The sequence below is a fragment of the Globicephala melas genome, chromosome 4 (genome assembly GCF_963455315.2).
Source record: "Globicephala melas chromosome 4, mGloMel1.2, whole genome shotgun sequence".
NCBI lineage: Eukaryota > Metazoa > Chordata > Mammalia > Artiodactyla > Delphinidae > Globicephala > Globicephala melas.
In genome coordinates, this window is record NC_083317.1 from 115,335,043 (window position 1) to 115,356,001 (window position 20,959).

The 20,959-nt window shown below is 41.7% G+C and overlaps 1 protein-coding gene across 2 annotated transcripts in view; it reads left to right on the plus strand.

The window, feature by feature from the left end:
* The first annotated feature begins 20,357 nt into the window (after positions 1-20,357).
* CLRN1 (clarin 1) overlaps positions 20,358-20,959 on the plus strand; it is a 39,056-nt gene continuing 38,454 nt past the window's right edge. For both annotated transcript variants that reach the window (XM_030873510.1, XM_030873512.2), the window contains exon 1: positions 20,358-20,610. In XM_030873510.1, the coding sequence (XP_030729370.1) occupies positions 20,358-20,610 (253 nt within the window). The remainder of the gene's footprint in view (positions 20,611-20,959) is intronic.

Consider the following 20,959-nt stretch of genomic DNA (forward strand, 5'->3'; position numbering starts at 1 on the left):
GTTCTATTTTTAAGTTGTTGAGAAACCTCCATACTGTTTTCCATGATGGCTGCACAATTTTACATTCTTATCAATGGTGTACAAGAGTTCTAATCTCTTCACATCCTTGCCCACATTTGCTATCTTGTGGGGTGCTTTTTGGTTTGGTTTGTAATAGCCATCTTAATGGGTGTGAGGAATGATGGTGATATCTCATTGTGATTTTGATATGAATTTCTCTAATTAGTGATATTGAGCATCTTTTGATATGCCTGTTGGCCATTTATATATCACCTTTGGAGAAATATCTATTCAAGTCCTTTAGCCAATTTTTAATCAGGTTATTTAATTTTCTGTTGTTTTCGAGTTGTAGGAGTTCATTATATATTCTGGATATCAGTCCCTTATCAGATATTATGATTTGCAAATATTTTCTTCCATTCCATAGATTGCTTTTTCACTCTGTTGATTGCATGCTTTGATGCACAAAAGTTTTAAGTTTGACGTATTCCCATTCGTCTATTTTTGCTTTTGTTGTCTGTGCTTTTGATGTCGTATCCAAGACACCATTGTCAAATCCAATGTCATTAAGGTTTTCCCCTATGTTTTCTTCTAGGTGGTTTATAGTTTTAATTCTTACATTTAGGTCTTTACTGTATTTAGAGTTGACTTTTATATGTGGTAAGGGTCCAACCTCATTTTTTTTTTTTTTTTTTTGCATATGGTTATCCAATTTTCCCAACACCTTTTTTTTTTTTTGGCTGCGTTGGGTCTTCGTTGCTGTGGGCTTTTCTCTAGTTGTGGCGAGCGGGGGATACTCTTCGTTGAGGTGTACGAGCTTCTCATTGCGGTGGCTTCTCTTGTTGCGGATCACGGGCTCTAGGTGCTCGGGCTTCAGTAGTTGTGGCTCGCGGGCTCTAGAGTGCAGGCTCAGTAGTTGTGGCACACAGGCTTAGTTGCTCCGCGGCATGTGGGATCTTCCCGGGCCAGGGCTCGAACCCGTGTCCCCTGCATTGGCAGGCGGATTCTCAACCACTGTGCCACCAGGGAAGCCCCCAACACCATTTGTTGAAGAGACTTTCCTTTGTCCATCGAGTGGTCTTTGTACTTTTGTTGAAGATCATGTGACCATATAGGTAAGGGTTTATTTCTCTATTCTATTCCACTGGTCTATATGTCTGCCATTATGCCAGTTTCACATTGTTTGGATCACTGTAGCTTCATAATATGTTTTGAGATCAGGAGTGTGAGTCCTCCAACTTTGTTCTTCTTTTTCAAATTGTTTGGACTATTTGGGATCACTTGAGATTTTATGTAAGGTTTAGGATGAATTTTTCTGTTTCTGAAAAAAACTGCCACTGGGATTTTGATAGGAATTACATTAAATCTGTAGATTATTTTGAGCAGTATGGACATCTTAATAATATTAAGTCTTCCAATCCATGAACACGATGTCTTTCCATTTATTTCTGCTTGTATTTTCCCCAGCCTCAGTAATTTCTTCAGAGATGGGTTCATTGCCCCTTCAGAGCCAATGAGACACAAGGAGAATGTTATTGAGATTTCTGAAACAAAAGCAAGCTCTAGTCCCATGTGCCTTGAACCTGAGGGGATAAAGAGACTAAATATGTTGTTACCATCAAGCCATGAAACCGGAGATGGATGTCAACACAGTAAAAGGCTGCGATAAGAGATGGAGTGATATTGAGCCTGGATGATTTCCTCTGAGCCCTGAAGGCATCACTACTCCTGATCTTTTCAGTTATATGAGCCCAAACAGTTCCCTTTCTGCTTAAACAAGTTTTCAGGGAATTCCCTCGTGGTCCAGCGGTTAGGACTCCATGCTCTCACTTCGTAGGGCCCGGGTTCAATCCCTGGTCGGGGAACTAAGATCCCACAAGTCGTGCAGCCAAAAATAAATAAATAAATAAAAATAAAATAGTTTTCGGTTGGCATTTCTGTCACTTGCAACCAAGATCCTCACTGATTTAGAAAACAAGATAGCTGTCAAAGAGTGGGTGACCAGGCAGCCGGAACCCAGGCCAGCAGTCCTGGGCATGAGCTTTCAACGATCAGAATAATGCTGCCCTTGAACAGATCTTGATCACTGGTTGAGGCCAGTCTGCAATTCGAAAAGGTAGCCCAGCTGGCCAACCTTGCAAGAATCTCCAGAGTCCCCAAGCCCATCACATCTGACTGATTCTTGCAGATTGCTCCTCTCTTCCTCCCAGCACTAATCTATTCTGCCCATCAACACTGCTCTCAGGGAAAGATGTCATTAATTCCTTCACACTAAGGCTTACATGACTCATATGTTCCTACCTGTTAGAATATCTACATTTCAAAAGGGGGGAAAATATCCCAGTAACGAATAACATTTCTAGTGATGGAATGTTTTAACATGAGAGTAGTTACTTATTTAAAATTTTAAACTGTCTTGGTTCACTGTACCATCTTTGAAGCACAATTCATTGCAGACAAATGAATTTGTCTATGCCTCTATAGCTCTATACTGATCATATAACTCAGTGATACGGTACTTTATTAATCATTATAGAATACAGCAATTCACAGTAGGCTCAGTTTACTCTCCTCCTATGCAGAAAAGTGTAAAGTACCCTCAAAAACATCAAGGAAACCTCAGCATCATTGATACTTATTGAACACTTATTACACGTTCTGTACGCTAGGCACTGTTCTAAGAACTTTACGTAGGTTACCCGGTCTAATCCTCACTGGCACTCCATGAGGCAACTACCTTACGAATCACATATCGCAGCTGAGGAAATTAAGGCACAGAGATGTTAAGCAACTTGTTCAAAGTGGCACAGTTACTTTTTGAAGAAAACTACAGAGCAAAAAATTAGAGGCTCCAGGGTGGAGATGGCCTCCAGGGTTCCTCTGAGGTCCCCCAGGATTCACAACCTGGAATCTAATGAAACTGTGAACTGAGAAAAATTATTTTAGGATCACAGAAAACAGGAGCGTCCAATGTGCCATTAAAAATACAAGAAAAATGAGATCCAGCCCGAATATCAGAAATAAGACGAGATCACAAAGCTGGTGCTTCCTAGTCTGTGCTCTTTGCATTCATTCATTCACTTATTCATTCCTTCAGCATAAACATCCCACAGAAAATGTTCATTCACTGCACATGGAAAATGTTGGGGGGGCCAAATTTTAAAATGTAAATATATAAGAAAAATAAATAAATAAGCTCTTTGTCCTCAAAGAAATAATAGTGTTGGGGGAAAAGTGTGAAATCATTGCCATAAAGTGTGATGATGCACTGATCAGCGGCTTGGAAAGGGAGAATGAAGCCAAGACAGGGAAGGGCCATCCAGAGAGGGAACCACAGAGGCCAGGAGACAGGGTGGGAGACAGCACGGGAAGTGTTTGGGGAGCTGCAGGGGCCTTGTTGCTGAAAGTGAGGCTGGGAAGATGGGCAGACAGGGTGGTGAGAATTCTTACAGCAGGCTGAGAATTAACTCTTTTGGGGGGGCCATGGGTGTTCTTGGTCACATTTGCAATTGGAAACAGATAAAAGTCTGGGATTAACATATACACACTATTATATATAAAACAGGTGAACAACCAGGATCTACTATATAGCACAGGGAACAATACTCAGTATCTTGTAATGACCTATAATGGAAAAGAATCTGAAAAAGAATCACTTGCTGTACACTTGAAACGAACACAACATTGTAAATTAACTACACTTCGATAAGAAAATTTCTGTGCAGAAGAGGTTAGAGCTGGGTAGGTGTGCTGAGCGGGGGATTTCGAGCATGGAAGTGACCTGGTTAGATTTGTTCTTAGGTTTGGGGTGAGGTGGGGAGGCTTCTGAGGAGCTGGGAAGAAAATGGATGAAGTTACAGGGGGTCGGGTTCAGAGGCTATTGCCTTAATCAGACGAGAGCTCACGAGCTCTCACGAGGGCTGCAGAGATGGGAGTAGGGGTGCACTGAGAGATACACAGGAAGTAAACTCACAGGGCTTGGTTACTGAGCATATCAGGTATGGGGGGCAAAAGGGAAAAAGGCAAGTCTGCCCCTGGTTTCTGAGCTGGGAGATGGAGAAGATGGTAAGGCCTCGGGCTTCTTTTCTGCATTAGTACACGCAGGCTGTAAACAATTCAACCAGGCAGACCTGGAAGAAGCAACAAGTAACAGCTCCCTTCTCTTCTTCCTGCCTCATCTCCAGTGCCACTCGCAAAGGCAGAACCATTGTTAGTGCTATCTTCGTGTATTCCTTCACATGTTTTTCTATGCCCATGCTGAACTCAGATAATTTTTTTGTGTGTGTGATACGCAGGCCTCTCACTGCCGTGGCCTTTCCCGTTGCGGAGCACAGGCTCCGGACGCGCAGGCTCAGCGGCCATGGCCCATGGGTCCAGCCGCTCCACGGCATGTGGGATCCTCGCGGACGGGGCACGAACCCGCGTCCCCTGCATCGGCAGGCGGACTCTCAACCACTGCGCCACCAGGGAAGCCCTGAACTCAGGGCTTTTTTAAACACAAAGAACGATTCTGCTACAAAGACATCTTGCTAAATTGTTGAAGTTTCTGGAGAGAATGTTTGCAATCAACTATGCATATCACAGTGTTGGGCAAAGTTTCAGGAAGGGGGGCAGTGTCAGAGATGACACTTCTGGGAACCACATCGCTGAGAGTTTATTTGGGGCTATGACACAGATTCACCCCGTGTTACAGCACAGTCCTTCAGAGGACTAAAAAACTGTCACACGATGCCCAGGTATAATGCACCAGTAATGCAATTAATAAACCTTCTTTGTTAACAATTCTCCTATAATATAGGTATATTCATCTCCAAAAATTAAATATAAAAATATATCCCTCTTTGGTATTCAATGCCCTGGAAATACCAGCAGAATTGTTTGTAGGTACATCAGCTTTCAATTGGAGAATTGGCTTTGGAAATTTTTCTTTCCCCTGTGACCGAGATAATATTACTTCTACAAATTAAAAGTAAGGTAAATGTCATAAGGATGTGAAGAGATGATTTTGATAGCATATGCAACTGCACTTAGGTGGGATCTCTCTCTCTCTGTATCTCTCTCTCTCTCCACACACACACACACACACACACACACACACACACACACACACTACATAAAAGTTGCTCAAATTTTCAGAGGAAAAACAAAGTCTACCCTTTTTATGGAGCTAAAATAAATCATATTGCACACACTAAATTGTGCATGTTCCTATAGGGAATTCACTGGTTGGGAGCCGCTATCAAGAACTAAAATGGAACAAAATAGCCCCATTTAAGAACTCTAAATCTTTCTAAAATTACGTTTCAGAGAGAAACTGTAACAACAGTTATAGTAGAATGGTAACTAAGAATATTAGGGCATTGGGCAAGAAAAATTTAAGTTTTATGTTTAATATTTTTAACTTGATGTAAAAATAGAAACTAATATGTAGCAAGTGTTAATTCTTGGTCCCTTGGTTTTCTTCAAATGTGCTTATGATTTTAGCTCTTTCCAGTGAGGCATCTCCCCAGTTCAGGAAGTAATTATAATATGTTATAATATAATAATATCTGTTACTATGATAAAGAATAGATAACATTCACTGAGCATTTATTAGGTGCCAGGTACTATTTTAAGGTGTTTGTATCATTATTCTATTCATCCTTGCAATCCATTATTATCCCCCATTTTAGACATATGACCATTCCTGACTTCTAGTATTGGGTAATATAGACTTGAGGGCTGCTTAATCAGGGTATTGTTTTGGGGTTACAAAACATTAAAATGGTTTCAAAAACAGTTGTGCAAGAAACCCTGTCCAAATCAGGTATTTGGGGCTGCTTCACAGGTGAGAGTAAATTGCCCAGGTTGGTAACGGCAATAAAATGGAACTTAAAGCACTTGGTTCCACCCTTGGCACACAGAGTCCAAACTCAGAAACAGTACCCTTTTGCATCTTGGACTACGGGTTGCCAGGATAGGGCATTCAACATGAATCCAGAAGAGAACTGCTTCCAGATCTCAAATTAGGGAGAGGGTGTGTATATCCTGGGAAGTTGCAGTGGGAAGCTGTGGATACGTGCATGGACAGGGTGCATACTTCATCAATGAGGTCCCACCACAGAGTCAGTAAAAGTTTGCTGACTTTGTTGCTGTCAAAACAATCAGACCAACCAACCAAAACAATCATATATATGTTCCCATTAGAATGTTCGCGAAGACATTTTATTAAACGAAAAAGCCAGATGTGGAAGAGTCTGCGTGGTACGTTATCAATTGTTTAGAAAGCAGGTGGTGGAGAGAGGATGTATTTACATCTATGCTAAGATGGTCAGTGAATATAACAGGAAAGTTTCACAAGAAATCACCTCGGGGGAGAGAGCTTGGGAAACTGAAGGTCAAGGATAGAAGAAGACTTAGTTTTCACTGTTTACATTTTTATCATTTTTAAATTTTGTAAACCATGTGTATACATTACTACTTCAGTTAGATGGATAGATAATAGAAGGATGGATGGATGGATGGATGGATGGTGGTTGGTTGGATAGAAAGATAGATATTTATAGTCAGCAAGATTTCTTACATTTCCCCCTTCATATCCATTTCCCCTACATATCAATTTTCCACTCTTCTCCACCATGCCCGATGCCCTGAGAGACTGACTTTAGGTTTCCAGTTAGGTTTGGCCAATGGGAACACCAGTAGCAGATCAGAGGAGAGGAAAAGGAAGTGGCTCTCTCCACACAGCCTTCTTTATCTATAGATTCTGAGAACTGTGCCTTCTCCAGTCCCCTTCACTTCTCATAGAGGATGACATCATCCCTTGTGATTCCTCGAAACTCTGCCCACACCTTTGTAAACTGTCCCTTTATAAACTCTCCTGCTCAGATTACCACGTTTGAGTGAGCCGAAATTTCCAGCTGGGACGCTAAGACAGACAGAGATGGTAGACTGAGATAGATAGATAGATCGAAGGAAGGAAAGGAGAAAGGAAGGAGGGAGGGAGGAACGAGGGAAGGGGAAAGAAAACAAGTTTGAAAGAGGGTGGTTTAGATGTGTTGGTTCACCAGGGCACCCCATTGCAGAGTCAGGCACTCAGCATTTCAGACGCATTAACTTCATTCTGCTAGGGCTCTGAGAATGGTTCTCTTCTTGGGGGTAGACTCCCACTAGCAAAGGTCACAAAAGACTGAAGAATAAATCAGAACACAGGTTCCTTATTTAAGGCACAAACCAGAACTCCCAAAGGGACTGGCTGTTTATCTGCTCTGGACAGCACCTTCCTCCCAGGAGAGGAATCCAAGGGTAAAGCCAGATTACCCTCTGGGAGCAGACAACTAGGGTCAGAGCCGTGGAGCTCAGCGAGTCTCGTGTTTAAAGGATCAGGGTGTCATCATCTTTTTGTGTCCATCTCTGTTGCAGGAACATCTTTGTATCAGGAACACGACATATCAGATTTAAAGGCCAAAACCTCCCTCTTCCAACAACTGAAGGCACATTGCTAACTTTTTCTCTCTCTGACATTCTCTTTTATATTTTCTCTGCTGATTCTTCTGATTGACCTTTTTTTTTGGCTGCATTGGGTCTTCATGGCTGCATGGGCTTTCTCTAGTTGTGGCGAGCTGGGGCTGCTCTTTGTTGCAGCGCGCGGGCTTCTCATTGCGGTGGCTTCTTTTGTTGCGGAGCACGGGGTCTAGGTACGCAGGCTTCAGTAGTTGTGGCATGCTGGCTCAGTAGTTGTGGCTCGCGTGCTCTAGAGCACAGTGTCAGTAGTTGTGGCTCACGGGCTTAGCTGCTCTGCGGCATGTGGGATCTTCCTGGACCAGGGCTTGAACCTGTGTCCCCTGCATTGGCAGGCGGATTCTTAACCACTATGCCACCAGGGAAGTCCCTGATTGGCTCATTTTTCTCTTTAGACATGCTAATACCATTTACTCTGCAAAGATTTTAGACAGGCTATTATTGTCAGATTTTGCTTGTCGTTCCCGCTTCTGATCTGGAGAAACGTTTTGCCTACACATGCACCCATTTATTCAGTTAATGGTATTTTTTTCGGGTCCTCCCTGTGTCAGAAGATATGTGTTCCATGCCCTGGAGACACAGTGGAGAACAAGAGAATTTCCCTGTCCTCATGGAAATCTTATTTTAATGGGAGAAACAGACAATAGTCAAGTTGACCAACAAACGAATTATATAATACAATTTTAGGGGCAATATGAAGAAAATAAAACAGAGCAATGGGACAGAGTGGTTGGCCAAGGGGTGCTTTCAAGGAGGGTGATCCAGGAAAGACCTTCTGAGAAGGCAATGTTTGGGCTGAGATCTGCAATGGAAAGATGGGACCAGCTATTGGGAGGTCTAGGGGATAATCATTCCCAGCACAGGGAAGGACAAGAGCAAAGTCCCTGGGGCCCACACAGCACTGACTGTCCCAGGACGAGAAAGCAGACAGGTGCTGATCCCAAGGAGAGCGGGAAAGAGTGGTAAGAAGAGATTTCATGGGGTAGTTAGGCTGGAGCCCAGAGGAGCTTGTAGGTCCCAGTAGAGTCCAGATTATATTACGAGTGAGATGGGATGTCACCACAAAGCATCCATCAGGTGTGTGATGGGATCCGATTTACATTTATAAAGAATCATTGTGTTGGCCAAATGGAGAATAAATTGTACAAGGGAGAGAACCTAAGAGGTAACTGCAAGAGCCCAGGCCAGAGCCAATGGTGACTAAGACGAGCATGATAACAACACCGAGTCGGTATCAGGATATAATTTGGAGACGGAGATGAAAGAATGTACTGATAGATTGAATGTTGCAGAGTAGAAGGTGGTGGCAAAAATCAAGAACAACTCTGGGGTTTGACCTGAGCTGAGGGGAGACAGGGATGCCATTAACAGTATGGGAAAGGATCAGGATTAGGGAGTGGGGAGGAAGCGTTCTGTTCTGGTTTTGTTAAATGATTCTTCCAATCATTATCATCTGATGGTTCACATCTCAGAGTTCTGGGGGAAGACCTGGCTCACATTCTTACGCTTGGAATTCCTTGCTCCCTCTTTTATCCCCCCATAATACAAGCAAGCAGAAAAGACAAATAACTGGATTTTTCCCCCTTCCTTCTATTTCTATGAAAAAGAAACACATGACAAATAAACCCAAATCGATTTATTTAAAATAGAACTTGCAGAGTGTCATAGGGTCAGCACAGTTTCAGCCTAGTGCTCTGTACCATCTGTACTCTCTGCTCTGCTTGGTGGGAGCTGATGGTCCAAGTGACCGTGGTGATGATCCCGGGACGCTGCAGGGTATGTGTGTCTTCTGAATCGTCACAGAAAGATGAACTTCTGTGCAGCCTCAAGTTAGTGTTAGGTGGACACTGTTTTACCCATATTATGCTCTCAGCCAAATCCCAGAATGAACTAAAAGGCTTCATGGGGATTATTTAATATAATAAATTTTCAAACAAGTAGAGGGTGACTCCCTCAACAAGTTCAGATGTGTGAGAGCTTTTAAAATGTCTCATTACCGGGACATCCCTGGTGGTCCAGTGGGTAAGACTCTGAGCTCCCAATGCAGGGGGCCTGGGTTCAATCCCTGGTCGGGGAACTAGATCCCTCATGCATGCCGCAACTAAGCGTCTGCATGCCGCAACTAAAGATCCCACGCAACACAACTAAGACCCAGCACAGCCTAAATAAATTAATTAAATATTTTTTTAAATGCCTCATCACCCCCAAAGATACTAAAATGACCCCTTGAGGGTTATTTTCTCCCTTGGCTGCTTCCCCTAATCTGTTGGAACCACTATCTGTGATGAAAACCCCCCCCCAATGACAGTGGATTTTATCTGCTGCTTCTGCATAGGCAGAAAAAAAGGTTGAGAACTATGAATCATGTCAAATTTACTAGTGTGAAGTAGGAAAAAATAAAAGCCAAAGAGGAAAATTACTTGTCCATGGTCATTGGATAAGATAGTGTCAAGACCTTTAGTTGAACCCAGGTCTCCTGACTATGCCACTTCTAAAACACCTTGAAGGTTTATAGAACAAATTTTGAAAGAAGTATTTCTTGAATTATAATTCCTTTAGAAGCAATGCTTCCTGTTAAACAAAATATTGAGTTGACGAATATATCTTGTTTTCCTATTCTAAGAAAAAGGTTAATTCATGTTTAACTTTTTTTAAAATTAATTAATTAATTTATTTATTTAGGCTGCATTGGGTCTTCATGGCTGTGCACGGACTTTCTCTCTAGTTGTGGCGAGCGGTGGCTACTCTTCATTGCCGTGCGTGGGCTTCTCACTGCGGTGGCTTCTCTTGTTGCAGAGCATGAGCTCTAGGCACGCGGGCTTCAGTAGCTGTGGCTCTTGGGCTCAGTAGTTGTGGCTTGTGGGCTCTAGAGCGCAGGCTCAGTAGTTGTGGCCCAGGGGCTTAAGTTGCTCCGTGGCATGTGGGATTCTCCTGGACCAGGGCTCGAAGCCGTGTCCCCTGCATGGGCAGGCGGATTCTTAACCACTGCGCCACCAGGGATGTCCCATGTTTAACTTCTTGCACGAGGAAATATACGGAGAGCTATATGTCGAGTGGTGGCATTTCAAGATATTTTCATTTTTTTCCCTTTTGGGGGATATAATTTCAATATAGTAGAATTCTCCCTCAAAAGGAGAATTAGGTATGCAGTTCTAGAAATGTTGACAAGTGTTTTCAGGTATGTAACCCCACCACAGTCATCACCCAAATTTCCCTTCTGCCTCTTAATAATCGATACCTGCCAGCCCCAGATTCTGACAATCACTGATGTAATTTTTGTCCCAATAGTTTTGCCCTTTCCAGACATCGTATAAGTGAAATCATACAGTTGAGTCTGACTTCTTTCACTTGGCAAAAAACATTTGAGATTTATCCATTTTGGTGTGTGTGTCGGTAGTTTGTTTCTCTTTGATCCTGCGTGGTATTTCATTGCTTAGATGTACCACAGTTTATCCATTCACAGTTGGTGGACATTTAGGTTGTTTCCATTTGGGGGCAATTATGAATTAAACCACTATAAACATTTGAGTACAGGTTTTTATGTGGCCATATGCTTTCATTTCTCTTTGGTAAATATCTAGAGTAGATTACTGGGTCATATTGAAAGTGTATGTTTAATTTTTCAAGGAACTACTAACCTTTTTCCCAAAGCAGCTGTGTCATTTTGCCTTCCCACCAACATGCGTTAGAGTTCCATTTGCTCTGCATCTTTGCCAGGACTTGGTGTTGTCAGGTTTTTTGTTGTTTTTTTTTTGTTTGTTTGTATGTTTTATTTTATCTTGTTTTAATTATTTTATAAGTGGATTATAGTATCCCATTGTGGTTTTATTTTGACCAATGATACGGAGCATCTTTTCAAGGGCTCATTTGCCACTCACATCTCTTCTTTGGTGAAAGGTCTGTTAAAATATTTTCCCTGCTTTCTTTCCTTAGGATGTTTATTTTCCTATTGTCGAGAGTTCTTTATATATTCTATATACGAGTCCTTTATCACGTACATATTTTTCATATATTTTCTCCCATTCTGTGACTTACCTTTTCATTTTTTTTACAGTGTCTTTCAAAGAGTAGACACTTGTATCAATTTTTTAATTTTATGGTCCATATTCTTTTTGTCTAAGAAATCTTTACCAAACTTAAGGTTACAAATATTTTGTCCTAGAAGCTTTAGATTTTAGGCCTTATATTTAGACCTATCATACATTTCTAATTAATTTTTAATAGGATATGTTCTCCTTTGAAAATATCTTTGTTAAAGGAATCTTTTTCATAATGATAAAACATTTCTTGTGTCATCATTGATATGAAAAAGTCATTGGCTAGCGTAGCTTTCATTCCAACGGAAGTGAAGACACAGAGTGAAGTGTGGTTCTCTTTCATAAGCATCCCAGGTTCACTGAATTTATATCTATTCTCTGTAGTGCCCACGGCTCAGTGCCCAGGGCTTTGACATCATTTAAAGACACAGCATCATGTCTGATCTGACTAGCTGGTCATTTTCAGCACATGACGAGTCAAAGAGTTTTGGCTCCTAAGTATGGTAATTCCATAGGCTCTTCCCAGACCAGCTTGGGTTTCCCAGCACTCACCACCCCTTTATCCATCCATGGGTGCTCATCTTGGAAAGAGCCTTTAAAGATAAGGCATTTGTAGCCTTCTAGGTTGCTTTGTCTACAATTTGCTTTTATTATTTTTTCATATAAGGACTATGCACAGAGAAGTCAGATAATTAATAAAGATCTCATGTCCATTTCGATCTGAATTTCCTGGTAAGGGCCTCTTAACCTAGAAGTTTTGCCTTGCTTTACAAGAGCTTAATGAAGCTGTCTTGGCCACCAGGTTTAAACTGTTCAGTTTTAACACTTTGATGTCCTAGTGACTAGCTTATGTTTTACCATCCAAGAGGACAGTATTGTTTTACAAAGGTGAACAAATCTGCACTTGGGCAAGATCTTCTCACGGGTGAACAAAGTATTTATTTTTCTAATTAAGCTGAGGAAGAGAGGGGTGGAGAGGCGGGGAGAGAATGGTTATGGTAGAAGGAAAGATATGTGAAGATTAATTCAGGTGTGATCCGCCCTGAGGGTGGGCGGAAAAGATCAGATCTGAGTAGGGCATGCCTTGTTGCTTGCAGATTTGCTAAAGGATATTACAGTCTGGGAAGGCAAAGAAGAGGAAGGGACCCAGTATTCAGCAGAGAGTGTAGAGGGAAACTGAGTTTGAGCTAGGGCTGGGCGTGCAGGTCAAGTCCCAGATCGCCATACCTAACTGCACTGTTTTGGGGGGTTTTTTTAGTAACCATTTTTAAAATTTAAGTACAGTTAATTTACAATGTTGTGTTAGTTTCATGTGTACAGCCAAGTGATTCAGATATATAGATATAGATGTATGTACACACACGCATACATATGTTTGTACTCTTTTTCAGATTCTTTTCCATGATAGGTTATTACAAGATATTGAGTAGAGTTCCCTGTGCTGTACAGTAGGTCTTTGTTGTTTATCTATTATATATACAGTAGTGTATATATGTTAACCCCATACTCCTAATTTATCCCCCATCCCCTCTGGTAGGTTTGTTTTCTATGTCTGTGAGCCTATTTCTGTTTTGTAAATAAGTTCATTGTATCATTTTTTTAGATTCCACATATAAGTGATAGCATATGATATTTGTCTTTCTCCGGCTGACCCTAACTGCACTGTTATACAATCCGTCTCAGGACCAGCTAGTGAGGCCCCACGCTGAAGGGCAGCCAGCACACTGCCAGCTACAGAGCCGCAGCAGGGTTGCTTGTGTGTGCCCAGGACTCAGTTCAGCCCTACCTGCGCCCTTCTGTTCTTCTCCATAAAGTTAATCCCAGGAAGGTCAGCAACCCAGGACTCTTGTGGTTCCTCCAGGATTGGAGCGGGGGGTCCTGGACATCTATGGGGGTAGGGACAGCATGAGAGGGAAATGCTCCTGCTTGATGAAGGAGGGACCAACTAAGACCAGCCTGAGCAAAAGTTCCCATGAGCTAAGGCAGGGCGGGACACAGGGCCTTCATGCACTGCACATGGGGTCCAAGGTTGATACCACACACCCTTCACTCAGGTGACCCTCCCAGCCAGTTCCACCTGGTGCAACAAACCAAGTACCAGACTTGGTGGGAAGAGCTGAAATCTGTGCTTCTCAGGAAAACAAACAAACAGATAAAAGACTTAAGAAAACTTGGGCAGGGGAGACCTACATTTGACTTCTGGGAAGAAGGGTGACAGCTGGCAGAAAAACGGAGCAATCAGCTAGAGCAGTAGAGGACACTTCAAGGCCCTCTTTGTGGGGCAAGACTGCTTCCTTCTTTCTGCAGACTGGCCTCCAAAGCTTTGACCTTGTGCCTCTCAATTCACCTCCAAATTTCCAGGAGGCGGACTCTGAGTGATCCAGATGTCTATTCCTAATCAATGTAGGCGAGAAAGGGTGGGTCACACAGTACAAATGTGGTAGCCACAGAGCTGATATCTGTGTGTATTGAAGGAATTTCTCAAAGGAAGTGCTGGGGGCTGGGCAGACACCCCAAAGGCACACGTGTTACACTGCAGTAGCACCTGCAGTAGTCATTTCACACTGTTGGCTCCGCGGGTATCATTGTCTGGTTAATTGTCTTTTCCCGTGAAGCCCTGCCAACCCAGATTTCCCCAGGCAATTAACATTTTCAAACCTGAAGATATCTTGTGGCTTTGGTCCCATCCTTAGAAACTCTTAAGACAATATCGAGTCTCCATTTGGCCATCTACTACTTTTAGCCCTCTCTGCCCATAGTCAGTGCTCAGGTAAATGTTTGATATGAAGCTAACATTTTGAATGACAGACTAGTCTATGTTTTTAAGGAAGTCACTAATAAAAATGTATGTCTATGTACACACTGCTATATTTAAAAGGACCTACTGCATAGTACAGGGAACTCTGCTCAATACTCTGTAATAACCTAAATGGGAAAAGAATTTGAAAAAGTGTAGATGCGTGTATATGTATAGCTGAATCACTTTGCTGCACACCTGAAACTAACACAGCATTGTTAATCAACTCTACTCCAATATAAAATTAAAAAATTTTTAAATGTCTTAAGTTTAGAATTAACACAACATTGTTAATCAACTATACTTCAATAAAAAATAAATATATTTAAAAAGAATATGGTAAATATGTAGAAAATATTAAAAATCACTCATTTTTAATAAGCCACGTTTATTAATTTTGCTTTAAGCAAAATAATATAAATAATAGTGTATTATGGAGTTTATAACAAATGTAGAAATAAAATATACAACAACAACAAAAATAAAATTTAGAGTTAGTCTAAATCTCTCTCTAGCTAGCATAGCTCCATAAGTCAACACTTCTTGTTTCTACAGATTTGACAAGATATAAATCCACCTAATTGTACTATCATTCAATTCTCCAAGTTGAGAATATTTTAGGAGACTTTGTGATCTGCCTGACTGCAGATTAAGCTATCCTACTACTTGGAACATCTTAACCAGAGAAGGGGTAGGAAATCTAATAATTGCCCCAGTGTGTCTGAAAAGAAATGAGTTAATACGTAGAATAACAGCTGAAACAGAGTAAGCCCCGCTATGTATTACATTTTTGTTAATATTTTGTTAATATTATTTTGATGCAAATCATCAAGGAAACTGTCAGGATTTTAAGTGTCACACACCCACACAAAAGAAAACATTTATACAATAATAATAGTTGGTAATGACAGATTCAAACTACTCCAAAGCTTACCATCTCAACACACCTACCCTGGGTTATATCAACGAGGAAAATTATTACTATTTCCCTGTACTAGAAACTGGTTCATCTATTCTTATTAAAGGAGGTACCTCAGACTGTGTCTTCCTTCTGTAATAGCTTGGGCATCCTGCTCGGTTGAGGTTTACGAATCAACCTATCCTTGTAATGAGATACCAACAAGAAACCCAGAAATATCAGGGGTATCACACATCTTATCTGACACAGGCAGCAATCTTCCTCCACTCCCAGCTCTCTGGCTGTTCTGTATAAGAAGCCCAACTCTTATACTTATCCCACAGTCATCACCAACCCTGAAAATCCCACACTGAATCCTCCTTCCAGTCCAAATCCACAGAGGCTTCATCTGTATTCTAAGAGAACTTTGTTTTCTTTTCCTTCCCTTCCCTCAACCCTTTTAATCCTCTAGTTCAAGCAATTAGCTCTACGAATATGAGCCCTCATCAAGGTCTAGCACATGCGGTAATTTTCCCCCTAATAAATCCATCAGTTCTTTCTGTGGAGTGGTTTCTTTTCCCCTTACAGTCATTAGAGAATGACAATGCTACTTCAGGATCCCCGGCAACTTGAATTAGTCGAGGAACGTCAATCAAATTTGCCAGATTTTGCTTTAAAGATGAGAAAAAGGGGATAGATTCACAAAGGCCTCTTGTCTCAGAATAGGAAGCTGGATAAACCCTTGCTGAATCTCTCTGAGAGACGCCTTGGAGTATAATGATCCATTTGGAAGAAAATCAAAATCACTCTTACTTGTGACAAATCAGACAAAACCCAGAAAGGCTCACCAAATAATCTAACAAATAATAATTGGAATAATCAACCATCCGGTGTTTCTCAGCCGTGCAATGTTCTATGATACATAACAGGTTAGTACGGCAGATAAAGAGAGAGAAATAATCTAGCAAATGGACACATTTTAATACTATAACTTGTGAGGAAAATGTTTTGTAGTTAGAAGGGAATTAAACGATCGTGTGGTCCATGCTTATCACACTTTAGGGTTGGGATGGGGGGGGGTCTTAGGGAATAAGGAGCGAGGGGGGTGCCCAGTGACAAAGCTCCTGGGTCCCCACCTCTCCCCATATAAAAGCTCGATTTTTATCTCTTATTACACCCAAGAGTTCAGTTGAGGAAACGGTTTCTCCAGTTGAAAATAATTTGAGAATTGCTATACATATAGCCAAGACCACTCTTTTCATAAATGACTAAAACAAATGCCAGAGAAATTAAAGAATTCTTAATTTAGTGAGGGACCTGGAGCCAGACCCTGGAGCACATCTTTTTCCCCAGCTCTCTCTCCACACCCCACCATGCCGTGCTACCTCTTACTCTCAGGGGGCAAATCAGGTGAGAATCTCTATGCCTTTGGATTGGAGCCTTTTTTTTTTTTTTTTTTGAATGACCATAAGGAAAAACCAATGAAGCCAAATTAGCGTGAGAAGAGACACAAATACTATATTGGAAGTAAAAACATCGACTGCGGTTGTACTCCTTTCTTGATATTGTTTCCAGTCACACTGGGGAATTATATCATCATCCAGCAGCGGAAAGGGGTCACTGGGGAGGATGGAAAGACTTAGCTCCCTTTTCTTATGTCACCAAATGTATTGCTATTAAGATTGAGAGAAGTAAAGAATACTTGGTGAAAACTTGCTGACATTAATGACTCACGTTCTCGGAGAGGCTGCAAGGAAAATGGTGTCATCACTGTCATTCAAGACACTTAAGATGAAATTTCAAAAGAAGGCTGTCAGGCATAATGACTGCCGGGTTCTATTATATCATTCTCAGAGGGTGGATCACACACACTACTATGCAGCTTGTGGGTGGTTGATATTGAAGTTTGAAAGGGAGCTGCACAGAGAGGAGGGGAGACAGGCGTAGGACCCGAGGTGGGCCCTTCACAACCGGGAGACATCACCGTTAACGCTCGTGTGGTGACTTGGGGTAAAGCTATGATCCACGATCTGGTCTTTCATCTTGGATAGGCTGAAACTTGACCTCATCAGGACAATTCGACAAGATGATGCTCTTGGTGCTGAACAGAATTCAGGAAAGTCTGAGCTGTAAGTGGTTGTGCCAGTTCATTAATTTATAATGAGAAACTTTCTCTCAAGTGACCAGATGGCCATGCCTGATACATTCCACCGCTGAGATATCTGCAAAGCCCAGTCAGTCATCAGAAGGCAGCCGTTTAGAATGAGGTCTGAACCCTGGCTTCGAACCTTGACTGCACAGTGCAATTACCTGGTGTGATTCGCCATGAAGGCCATACTCGAATATCAAACAAATCTGAATTTCAGGGATTAGAACCCAGACATCAGCAGTTTTTAAAAATCTCCTCAAGTGATTCCAATGAGCAGCTGAGAACCACTGGCTTAGGGCAAAGAGACCAGCCAGGTCACCAGGAGGTTTTAGGCCTCCTTGTTTCCACACGGGGATCCGTAATTTGTATGTCATAGACGAGTAGTTTTTTTTTTTAACAGGGAACAGATATAGTTTTGCCAATTTTTTAGCTTGCCAGGTAAGATGTTAAAAATTCAACTACTATTATTCCATTAAAGAAAGGAAATCTTAACAAAAATTAGGAAAGACAAATTTCAGAATGAAAGGTGAACTCACTACGCTGTATTTATTTTTCTCACGTTTCTACAGATCAGGGAAAACTTCGCTATAGACTGATGCAAACTTAAGAACTGACGTGATCTAACTGCTGTCCACACACATAGCCAGGGCTTTTCTTCTTGGACAGCTTTAGGTACATTTGACAGGGCTTTGTTCATGAAACCAACATCCTACGCTAACTACCCCTCTCTCACCGTGTCCTTTCTGTAGAGGTATTCATTGTATTGATTAAGTTGTAGGTGATTTCTGCTTCTAGGCTTGGACATGTTCTGTCTCCTCCAATTACAGAATATGTTGATTTAATTAACTTAGCTCTCCTTAGACATCTTAAAGTTTCTGGAATGGGTGTGGCATATGGACCCTCACATAACGGCTTACTAGGGGCACTGGTGCCCCCTTGTTTTGCTAGTAGACAATCATGGCAATTATTCTAAATCCAGTGGAGAATTCATTGGGAAGCCAAATGAGTCGTTTATTCTGTGTGTCAAGTTACATGAAATAAATAGGCTTACTTATATTGTAAACCTAATTTTGAGTGACTCTTCGGAATCTGGTGTGTGCCCTGTCCTGTGGCCATGGTTTATGTTCCCCCCGCCTCCCCTGAAGGGACATTGGAGTGATTGAATTGGTTCTATACTTAGTTGTCTATCTCCAACAAGACAGCCTCTGGCAACTACTAAAAGAGGGTAGCCGTGCCAAGAAGTCCAAGAGTATACCTTAAGGTCCCCCTCAAAGAGCTATTAACCTAAGACTCATTTATGCTGTCAGTGGTGTGGAATCTTCACAGATTAATTTCTTCTAAGCTGCCATGCTTAAAAGTGCATCAAGAGACTAGAAGCTAGCGTCAACAGGTGCTTCTGACCAACTGGGAAAGTTCTATTTGCAGATGTCTGTGTTTTCCAGGCACCCAAGATGTATAACAGATGATGGGCTACCCTGCCGTTACTCCCAGCCCAACCCAACCCAAACTGAAGAGCCGGCCATCTCTTCAAGGTCAAGGGCTGCTACGAATAGCAAATAAAGCTCAGGAAGCCTGGATTTGAATCCAGTTCCACTACTCTCTTGGGCAAGTTGTTTGCTTGTTCTGAGCCTCAGTTTCCTTATCTGTGAAATGGGGATATCACTGTGATTTTCTTCCTCATCACTTTATACACTAATCGTGAGAATTAGATAATTTAGATAAAATACTTAGCAAGGTGCCAGATGTAATAAGTTCTTACTAAAAGTTCAGTTTGTAGGTCAGAGCCTAGCACAATAATGTGGCATAAATAGACATTCATTAAACACTTACACACACACACAAACAAGTACTATATCTGTTTGCAGAAAGAGGAATCTCACTGGAAATGCGGTTAAAAAGCTGTCACTGAATTCTGAACTTTAGTTTTCAGATCTCGACAATTTAACCAAACTCACTTTGCTATTTAGTATTGCTCACACCTTGGTCTCTTGTCTCTCTGACCAGTTACCTCTGCTGGGACCTGTGCTTTTCAGTGATGAATTCTCAGTGCCTTCCATCTGACTACAATCCATTATTTCCATGACAATGCCTTCGTCTTCTTTCCAGATTCTTGTATTTCTCAGATCCAGAACCACATTCCCTTGCCATTGTCCCAAAGCAGCCAAATGTTTTAAAGGAAAACATTTAGAAATCTAGATATTTGCACCTGCCTCTCCATATTTTTGTGTGCCAGGAAAAAACTGAATCAAACTGTCTATTGACACACTGGTTCTAAATCACTGATCTGGGAGAAAAGGAGCTAGGAGCCCCGGTGGCTGGTCTACGGTGCTTCAGATCCATACAGAATCCCCTTCAGTCCATTATTTTATCCTGCTACAATGAACATTTTCCAAAATCAATTAATTGCCAATATATGTGTGTGTGTGTGTGTGTGTGTATTCTTCCTACCTCTAATGACACTCCTCTTCTCTCCCCACCAAAAGCAAAAACAAAAATAAAAACACATCAATAAATGAACTTCTCAAGTTGCTGAAAATTTACCATAGGAGCCAAGCCCGTTTCTGAAAGTTTCAACTCACCCAATCAGACAAAAGGCAGAGGAGAGGGGAGGCATTCATCAAGTTACACGGAGGACTCCATCTGTTATCTTAGACCTCTGTTACCAAGGGACACAAGAGGAGCTACTTGAAGGCAGTTTGAAAGAGTTTTATTTTACAGATTCTTAGTCCAAAGATTTCAAATTAGAAGCGGCAGCAGAAAAGGAGAAAAAAAACAAGTAAGCGTGATGAAGCCACCTTCATCCTGGCATTCTGACATTTAACCTGGTGAGAAACACCATCGATGGTGAAGTTGCCTTTTCAGCGGGGTTCTGTCTGTTCACCTTCCATAATAAATGCAGTCAAAGGGGCAGTCACTTCTCATCGGTCACAAAGGTCTGGTTTTTGAACCTCACCCTCACAAGAGCCATTTCTCATCATGCCAAGCCAACAGAAGAAAGTCATTTTTTGCATGGCTGGGATGTTAAGCTTTGTGTGTGCCCTCGGAGCTGTGGCAGCCCTGGGGACACCTTTGTGGATCAAAGCCACCTTCTTCTGCAAAACTGGGGCTCTGCTCGTCAATGCCTCAGGGCAGGAGCTGGACAAGTTCATGGGCGAGATGCAGTACGGGCTTTTCCATGGAGAGGGCGTGAGACAGTGCGGGCTGGGAGCAAGGCCCTTTCGGTTCTCATGTAAGTAACTATTGCATTTGAATTATTTAATACTTTAGGCAAACTCTTCCAAGTGTTGCAAGAAATTATTTTTAAGAGCCTGGCCCTGTCTATTGCAGGATGTTTTAAACAGGTATGAACTACTTGAAATACCCAGGCCTCTTCTGGACGGTTTCTTCTTCCTAGTTTTTATTATTTCATTCTTGCTATTTTTCTTATGACAATTTATAGTTCATGAGTTGCCAGGGAATTAAACTTTTTGAAAAGACAAGCAATTAAAGTTCTTAAATATTAATATTTATGTAAGAAATTATGGGCTCCGTTTTCAAAAGGGAGGAACTTGTGCGACAGGAAAGCTGTAAGAGATGAT